The sequence below is a fragment of the Brachyhypopomus gauderio genome, chromosome 2 (assembly GCF_052324685.1).
Source record: "Brachyhypopomus gauderio isolate BG-103 chromosome 2, BGAUD_0.2, whole genome shotgun sequence".
Lineage (NCBI taxonomy): Eukaryota > Metazoa > Chordata > Actinopteri > Gymnotiformes > Hypopomidae > Brachyhypopomus > Brachyhypopomus gauderio.
The window spans coordinates 32866953-32876952 of NC_135212.1; the positions used below are offsets into that span (position 1 = coordinate 32866953).

A 10000-nucleotide genomic window follows, 5' to 3' on the forward strand; every position below is an offset into this window, starting at 1 on the left:
AGGAGCAGATCGGGGTGGCAAAAGTAAGTGTCAATGCCCTTCTTTCTTTCTCTCTTTCACTCTGTCATACTCTCTCTCTCCCTCTTTCACTCCCTCACACTCTCTTTCTCACTCTCTTTCTATTCATAATTCCGTGGATGGTTCTCCCTCAGCTGAGTTTGTGCACATGCAGAACTGACTGCTACACGAGTCACATGACCTGGCTTGACCCCCAACATGCCCCTCCCCTTTAAGAGCAGGGAGGTGACATAAGCATGATCTTACCTTCATCTCACCACGCATCACTTCCTGCTGCTTCCTGATTGGCTTGAGATCAACAAAAATGGAATGGAAAATTCCAGAAGATGCTTACATAAATTCCTCACAGGCAATGCGGGTTGCACAGAATCTGAACAGAAGAGGTTTATGCTACAGATGTGTATCAGAGTGTTAAAGCTGTGTGGAGCCTGTCTAAGCACACACTGATCACCGATCGTCATCTCTGTGCGTTAACACACTGCCCATAACAGTGTGCGTTATCCACGGTGTCTGGGGGACGCAGGAAGACGCTGCACATCTTCAACGCACTCTGGCCCAGAGCTTTCGCACCTACTTATTCCTGCAAAAGAAAAAAAATCAAATCCTGCAGAAGTATGTTGCAGAAGTCAACGGTGTAATTGGTTTTCAAGTGCTCTCGGATGGCAGGCTGCTCAATAGCTGTCTGGTAAACAAGCGCTCGGCATGGCAACTGAAGTTAAGACAATTATTACTGCTTAAATAATATGGATTGTTCAGTGGAAGGGTTTATAGGACATGACTTAAAAATTCATTCTTGCACATTTACAAAAGCATTTAACATCAGTATGTGGCCTGAAGCTAATTTCTTACCAATCATATATCAATATTTCTTGGCTTTTGCATAAAGTAAGATAATTTTGCATAGTCTTCTCAGTTTATGTAAAGTGGAAAATGCATGTGGACATATGTAATGTGTGCATGCGTGACCATGTGTGTGTGTGCATGTGTATATGTGTGCGTGCGTGCATGTGTGTGCTTGTGTGCGTGTTTGTGTGCATGTGCGTGCATGTGTGACCAGGGCTATGGCCCTGCGGATAAAGAATGCCCTGCCATCTGTATCTGCCCTCCACATCACAAGTCACCCCCACAAACACCACCTCACATTAGCTGCTGTTTTCTCCCTGGCCCATATTCGGCAGTCAGCCGACAGCAGCTCGGCCTGATTATAGCCTGGGTGGTGTTCCAGGACAGCAGCGATGCTTCACACACGCACACACACTCCACAGTCGCTTCCACACACATGTTGCACTGAACTGGTGCAATGTTCTCTTTAGCCTCATGAAACCCAAATGATTCTGTTTAAAATATGAGGTCTGTTAGAAGACACAACCTCTAAGAGTGAACAGGCAAAATAATGAAGAATTAAACTGATTTTAGAACTGATTTGGAGACTGTGTAGTTAAGTACACTATATGTAACAATTACACATTATCAATTGTTGGGCAGTTGTACCTTTACAGTTTGTTTATAGCCAGACATCTTGACATATTGATTGATGTATTGATTACTGATTTACCAATTCTACTGATTTTACTGATTATAACTCAGAGGAGATAGTAAGTGTAAGTAAGTAAGATAGTAAGTAAGTGACTGGTACCATGGGGTTACTGTGGGGGTACTGTGGGGGTTCTGTGGGGGTTCTATGGGGGTACTGTGAGGGTACTGTGGGGGTTCTGTGTGGGTACTGTGGGGGTTCTGTGCTGCTGTGTTCCTGCTCCTTCTTTATATTTACTTTCTCACTTTACACAAATGAACTGAAAATGGACAAACATTTTCACAATGTTTTAATATGCACATGCTTCTGTTGACCCTTCCTAGAGGACAGCTGAAAGTCTAGTGTATTACAGTGAATATCAGAGATTGAAACCTAGGAGCTTAAACTCAGTGAGAGGTCATTTTCAATCAGTTGAGACTGCAAATCGTGTTAAGCATTTAGAAACTTTAATTGATTGCAAGTTGAGTTTGTCTAAGTGTATCTACAAAAGCTGACAGATTGTCCTGATAATTAAAGGCTATTGATATTATTGAATATGGACATATTCATGGAAACTTGCTGTCTACATGAGAAAATATTAAAGTAATAGAATGGTAATTGAGTTGTTTCCCAGGACAAGACACACACACACACACACACACACACACATACACAGATGCATGCACTCACACAGTTCATGTCTAGTAGTAGATTGTTAGTAAACATAATGAACAGTTCATGTCCAGTAGTAGATTGTTAGTAAACATAATGAACAGTTCATGTCCAGTAGTAGATTGTTAGTAAACATAATGAACAGTTCATGTCCAGTAGTAGATTGTTAGTAAACATAATGAACAGTTCATGTCCAGTAGTAGATTGTTAGTAAACATAATGAACAGTTCATGTCCAGTAGTAGATTGTTAGTAAACATAATGAACAGTTCATGTCCAGTAGTAGATTGTTAGTAAACATAATGAACAGTTCATGTCCAGTAGTAGATTGTTAGTAAACATAATGAACAGTTCATGTCCAGTAGTAGATTGTTAGTAAACATAATGAACAGTTCATGTCCAGTAGTAGATTGTTAGTAAACCTAATGAACAGTTCATGTCCATTGCCACAACCTCACATATGTTCATATCCACATATTAAATGTAAACTTACACATGTTCAAGTACACTTTTCACACAATCAAACAGGCACACACACACACACACACACACACACACACACACACACACACACACACACACACAGACCGCCTGGAGATCATCACCTGCTTCATGGAGAAACAGAAAAACCAAAGATGACTGGCTCAGTGCTTACATACACACACACACACACACACAGTAGCTGTGCCTGTGGTTGCTTGCAGTCCTGTTGCTGTCTCATTACACATTACGTTCAGTGACAGGAAAAGCATGAGGGTGTCTGTGTGTTTGTGGTCAACCATGCTCTGTGATCATCTCTCTCTCTCTCTCTCTCTCTCTCTCTCTCTCTCTCTCTCTCTCTCTCTCTCTCTCTCTCTCTCTCTCTTTCTTGCACGCCTACACACTCTACCATCTCAGACCACTCTGTGTGTGTGTGTGTGTGTGTGTGTGTGTGTGTGTGTGTGTGTGTGTGTGTGTGTTTTGTCTGCTTCTGTTGGCATGAAAGACATAAAAGTAAAGGATGAAGAAAAATATCTATTTCAACACATTGAACAGTGTCTGCTTTTAAACCTGTGTGTTAAAGCTCCTTTATATGTGCACTCAACAGTTACAGCAGCATAAAACACAGATCCGTGACCACAGTCAGCAAAGGAGTAAACAAAAACAAAATCAATTCAATATGAAATTCTGAAATGTTGTGATATTTTAACATTCATAACAAGGGTAAATGAAGAGACAGAGAAACTTTTCAAGACTCATAAATGACACTGTAATCAATTATTGAACATGAACGTCTTGGGTTGTATCTGTGTACAAAATCCTAATCAATGACTCACAAGGTTTCCACATCACAGTGATTGTGATTATTTTTTAATACAAACAGCATTAATATTTCGTCATGATTTATAACTCCAAAAAAGCAACAGTGGACTTTTTTTTATTAAATAGTAAAACACTATGAGCTCTTTTAAAAGGTTAGTAAGATATACATTATTATCATGGAGCTACATTTTGCCACCTTTAGACCTTCTTCCAGTAGTTTTACAGTATTTGACAGCTTTTGTATATTTTGTACTACATATTATAAATTGTTTTTTAAATCTCTTCCAGAACAGCAGTTGTAATACCTTAATTGACTCTTAGGCTTTCAACAATTACTCACCAATCTCTCAATCTCTCTAACTCTCAATCTTTCAATTCTCACATCTTAATCCTTTTTAAATGAACGACATGTCCATGCAAAATTCTACTCTGACTTCATAGCAAATCTCAGCACAGCAACGGCATTAGTAAAGGTGTTAAACAGCCTCAGTAGCAGTACTGATCCAGCTGAGGTTTTAATACGCTTCTGGATTTAACAGCATCTTTTGATACTGTAGACGACCGAATGCCTCTTAAGAACTTGGTCTTCCTGAAACTGTATTATGAGAATTGTGACAGAGGCCTGCACATGAAGTTGAAAGAAGACATGCCTTGACAAAGGTCGTCCGTTTTTATTATTAGTGAGCTAAGATTAGCTCATTCAAATATACACACCGCATTTAGCTATGGGCAAGATGCCTTTATCCGGAAACTTTATGTGGTGTCTAATGCATCTTTTAGTTCATCTTTATAAGGCAGCTAACTTGTCGGAGCTGGCGATCGGGACCAAGGATGTCTCCCAACGCATTATTGCGTGGTTGGTAAAGTAGTCACGTCGGGCTGGTGTTGTCTGTGACCGTTACCGTTCGGCGCAGTGTTGGGTGTAGAAAAGGTGAGGTTTCTTTGATATGTATTTTTTATTAACAGAGACGACTTTAATTGACGACGGGAGAGGGACTTTAATGAAGACAAGACAGAAATAATCGGAATAGATAGTGAAGCAAAGAGGAAAAGGATGTATGAAATATTTGAAAATCTATCTAGAGAACTTACGTAAGGAATCCTGGGGTAATTCTGGACATAACGTTTAAACCGTAGGCTATATTAATATTATTACTAGAGCTAATTCCGTCATTTATTAAATATAGCGTGAGACCCTATTTTTGTCAGATGCTCAGAAATTGATCCATGCAATGGTCTTCATGTTAATTACTGTGACGCATTGTGCAATGGACGTCTTTCAGCTACTGCAAACTAATAGCGAGAATTTTGATACGTGATGGCAAGATCCCATTCAAACTAGTGTCACACCTCTCTTTATAAAAGCAATAAAAGTTTACTGCTTTTTCCATCTATTAATGGTTTAGCTCCTTCATGCGTCTCTCGATGCCTGATTAAGATTGTCTCCTGTTAGCCTTATTCATCCCGGTATGAAACTTAAAAAGTGTATTTTTATTTTTAATGGTATATTACTTTTTTTAGTTGTTATATTTTTATAGTTTTGCTTTAATCTTTGATGGGTTTTTGTTGTTGTTTTTATTTCTTATTTAATTGTTTTTATTTTGCATAGTAAGATGAGCTGCGTAATTTGTAAATTATTATTATTATTTTGTTATTATTATTGATTGTTGCTTGATTATTCAGTTATAACAATCAACATATCGTCTTCACCCACTGGGCCACAGTGATTTACTGTGCTCTCCTGTCGCAGTAAGACTCTGGATTCATGCTGCATCAAAGTGCTCAGTCTTGCACGTTTGGTTTTGAAAATAATGATGATTCTCAACAGATTCCACTCAGATGACACATTGTCAAAAGGGTGGTGTTTAGTGTAGTCTTATGTTTGTGCGAATTGAAGCAGAGTACTACATCAGGCGTCTCTGTACTGCTGGTCTGTGCTGTTCCATCTCCGTGCTATTGAACCACCACTGAAGAACTTTTCCATTATTCTCCCTTTCTCTCTGTTTGGAAAATGGTCACTTGTGAAGGCGATTGCCCATATCACGCCCTCTCTTGTTTATTTCTTTAACCACTTTGTGCCAAGGAGAACACACTGTCTTTTTTGTGTGACTGCATACGCACGCACAGGATAAACTGAGGGAGAGATGAAACGGAGGCCGCGTGTCAGGAGTCTGCAAGTCGCGCGGGCGTTCTGGATGTTTGGGGTGTTCTGGAGCGCACGGGCTGTTTCGGCTGCACGCGGGGGTGCTGCGTGACCAGCTGATGCTAGCACATGACCAGGCTAAGCAGGTTTATCATCGTCATAAGCAATTACGTTCGTGGTCAGCCAGTCTAGCTGAAAGCGTCACTTCTGATTACTGCCTGCTGTGATCTTTCCACTTTTATTTTTCCCCCCAGAAAAACCAAAGAATGCCTATAATTTGCAGGTAATTAAGTGCTTCAGCTTCTTGTATTTTTTATGTGATTCACTCCTACAAACGCACCTCAGAACAAAGACTAACAAAGTCTTCTTTCATGCATTATGGATATATTTTGTTTGTTTAGATTATTATTGTTTTTAATATAGATGTTTTTATGTTTTATTGACTTCATTCTACTGAAAAAAAGATTTAGCAGGATTTGACTGCTGTAAAAAATAAAGTTTTCAAATTGTAATATTTTGTAAAGGCGATGTGTAGGTACCTTAGTAAATTCTACATCATAAAGGTGTCCCAGAGCAGCAGAGCACGCAGAAGAGAACTCGTAAACCTCCTCAAAGCTCAGCGGCAACTTACACGCTCCGTGTAACTGTGTATCCCTTTAGCCATCGAACGCCACCACAGCATTGCAGTGTTCACATCCTTGCAGCTGGCAAGATTTGCAAAATGCATCAACTCTAAATGATGTGCTCTGCAGGTCGGGCCCCCGACATATGTGCCCAGTCTACTTTGGCTGTGTGGGCGGAGAGAAAGACAGGGGTTCAGGGTTGCGAAAGCCCCCGCGAGCACCTGTGTGGGGCCGGGCACGAGCCACAGAGGCAGACGGTGTGGGAGCAAGCCGGGCTTACTGGGCAGCACAGGGCAGCGGCGCCCTGGACAGTCCGGATCTCTGGCAGGTGGCGCGGGCCACGGGGCGGGAGACACGAGAGCCACCACGGCGCTCGACCGCTCCCTCCGCTGAGAGAGCATGCCGTGATGAGCAGCGCAGAGTCATTAGATGTGATTAGTTATTAGACGGAGAGTGTGCGTGCCAGACCCCCCGAGGTCAACCCATTTACTGGAAATCCGTTGCGCTAACGTATCTAAGATGATGGTGAAGTGGTTCCTTCAGATAGCTCATGCTAGTCGCAGTAGGTTCTTTCTGCACTTAACCTGAGACTGAGTGGTAACCTTAGAAGGATAATCTGCTTTAATAACAAGCTGCTAAACGGACCTCAGAGAGTGTGGCTGCAATGTGCAGCAGAAAGCGGTGCCATGTCTTTGTGTGCATGCTTGTGTGTGTTTGGTTGTGTGTGTGTGTGTGTGTGTGTGTGTGTGTGTGTGTGTGTGTGTGTGTGTGTGTGTGTGTGTGTGTGTGTGTGTGTGTTGTGAAGCTTGGAATATCAGCGGTCCTTTACTTTTCCATAAAGGTTCGAATGCACTCCTACTCAAGCCAGAAATGCATCTATCCTAATGCCATTGCTCTCTGGTGAAGGTCCTTCACTGGTTCATCTCCCCACTGCTTTGGTGGATAGTTTACTATGTCTGTAGTGCTCAAACCTGCAGTTTAATGAATCTCCACGCTGTGATCGTTACCTCACAGTCAGTGCATTCAAGAATTGCTTTTCTAGAGTTGCCATGTTTCTCTGTTGGTTGGTTGTATGATACATTTTAAAGGTTGGTGTCAGATGACTCAGTAGCAAACTTCCATTTAGTCACTGATGTCAAAAAACACAGCAGTGCATCACGGGATTGTGTGTGTGTGTGTGTGTGTGTGTGTGTGTGTGTGTGTGTGTGTGTGTGTGTGTGTGTGTGTGTGTGTGTGTGTGTGTGTGTGTGAGAGAGAGAGAGAGAGAGAGAGTGTGAGAGAGAGAATCAAGGTTTTCAGAAAGGCCTTGATCGTAAGCACTCCCACACCTCCATGACGTGTGCACCACTGAGTTGGGGGGAGGATTCCACTGAATGTAACATCTTCACCAGCTAGCAGTAACATCTTCCCCAGCTAGCAGTAACATCTTCCCCAGCTAGCAGTAACATCTTCCCCAGCTAGCAGTAACATCTTCCCCAGCTAGCAGTAACATCTTCCCCAGCTAGCAGTAACATCTTCCCCAGCTAGCAGTAACATCTTCCCCAGCTAGCAGTAACATCTTCCCCAGCTAGCAGTAACATCTTCACCAGCTAGCAGTAACATCTTCCCCAGCTAGCAGTAACATCTTCCCCAGCTAGCAGTAACATCTTCCCCAGCTAGCAGTAACATCTTCCCCAGCTAGCAGTAACATCTTCACCAGCTAGCAGTAACATCTTCACCAGCTAGCAGTAACATCTTCACCAGCTAGCAGTAACATCTTCCCCAGCTAGCAGTAACATCTTCCCCAGCTAGCAGTAACATCTTCCCCAGCTAGCAGGCAGTTGGAGCTGTTTGGCCTTGGGAAGCAGATCCGTAATTGGGTGAAGGAACGCTCATTTTGGTGCTCAAAAAATAAACAAATTTGTTACTGTTTGATGCAGGGTTTCTTCATCCTGACTTTAACAAAAATAACTCTGAACTCAGTTAGTTTTCTCAGAACATACATGTGTTTGTACAACCTGTGTGTGTGTGTGTGTGTGTGTGTGTGTGTGTGTGTGTGTGTGTGTGTGTGTGTGTGTGTGTGTGTGTGTGTGTGTAAACACTGAGCCAGTCACCTTTGGTTTTTCTGGTTCTCCATGAAGCAGGTTGTGACCTCCAGGTGGTCTGTGGTCATGACAAGATGCTCCTGTTTCCATAGATACAGCAATAAGTGTGCGATTTGCATAGAATTTCACACCACCTTGTGCTGAAAGAAAAACACAGTGACAAACACCATGGCATAGATCTCTGATTTTGAAACATTTAAAATAAACATTTAAAATAAACAGTCTGTTTCTGTGATGCAGCCTTGTAGTTATGGGATTAAACGGGAGCATTTATTCCTTTGAAGTTATGAGTTACTCCAACATCAGATGAGTTATCTGGGGGTTCAAAGTTTCGGTTCACAGAGCCGTAATTCTGCCTAAGAGAATCAGGTCTGATTTCCCATTCAGACCGTTCAAACAGATGTTTGTCATTATTCCAGGTTAATTATTATCTATGAATAAAAAAAAACTTGAAATTAAAGCTGTGTGTGTTTGGAAGGTGGTGGTGTTTCATCATTATATCATGCTTTCTCTTTGATGGAAGATTTGAAAGCCCTCTCTCTCTCTCACACACACACACACAGTGGCGGAGCTAGACTTTTTTTCAAAGGGTGACCAAGGCTTTATCAGAGGGGTCCATATACAAATGATGAACGAAAGGAAACATATTTTCTCTTAAAATTTTCATTTCCAGTGGGGTGGCACTAGGGGTGGCAAGGGCTCTGTTGGGGGTGGCAATTGCCCCCCCTGCCCCCCCTTTGGCTCTGCCACTGCACACACTGCTCGGATGCCGTGCCATCTACATCCACAAGGGGCACCCGGACCAGTCCTAGACTTCAGCAACGCAATCAGCAATGATCTGTCTCACCTGTTGCCATGGCTTCTTAAGGAAGCCAGTGGAGACGGATCATTGCTGATTCGTTGTGGTTATGCCGTTACGCTCTCAGCCTCTCCTGTCTTTCTCTGTTGCAGCGTGTTGCCTCTGTAGGTGTCCCGTCACCTATCTCTCTTGTCTATCTTCTCTGTCTTTTTTCGAGTCCTCTCCTGCGTCGCTTACTGACCTCCCTCAAGTTTTCCTCAACCTGTTTACATTCCTATCCCGTTGCTGTTTGTATGGGAAGGGTTTTTTGTTTGAGTAGCCTTTTTGCTATTAGCCAGCTACTTCCCCTGGCGTCCTTGTTTTGCCTTATTTCTTTTTACGCGTTGAGCTGTCCGCGTTCATTCAGGTGCTCCTTTTAGTTCTGTTATTTAATGTGGCACTTGGTTCCACCTCTCCCTTGCTCTCTCTAACGCGGTGTGTGCGTCCCTACCCACCGTCGTTACACACACACACACTCCTTCTCACTGAAACGTGTGCAGATGTGATGTGAGCTGCCCCCACTGCTGAACATACTCAACGAGTAGAGAACCGTGCTCTCACGTCCCTGACTCTGTCCCCACACTCATGCCATCCCAGTGAGTGGCACAGCCAATCAGAAAGCACACTGGAGACATCCCACAGGGTGGCACAGCCAATCAGAGAGCTGGAGACCCTCTCTTGACCTCCGAAAAAGAATGGTGTGAGACCTGTGCCATTTGTCTGTGGATTGCTGTCAGACACACGATTTACATGTGAGGAATTCCATCATGGTGCACATAATATTAGTATGATTGATGTATTAGCATTA

General features: G+C 42.6%; 1 protein-coding gene across 2 annotated transcripts in view; it reads left to right on the forward strand.

Annotated features, from left to right (window-relative positions):
• The window catches only part of arhgap42b (Rho GTPase activating protein 42b), a 54078-nt gene that overhangs the window by 23279 nt on the left and 20799 nt on the right, over window positions 1-10000 (forward strand). For both annotated transcript variants that reach the window (XM_076994297.1, XM_076994306.1), the window contains exon 4: window positions 1-23. This exon is cut by the window's left edge and continues 49 nt beyond it. In XM_076994297.1, the coding sequence (XP_076850412.1) occupies window positions 1-23 (23 nt within the window). The remainder of the gene's footprint in view (window positions 24-10000) is intronic.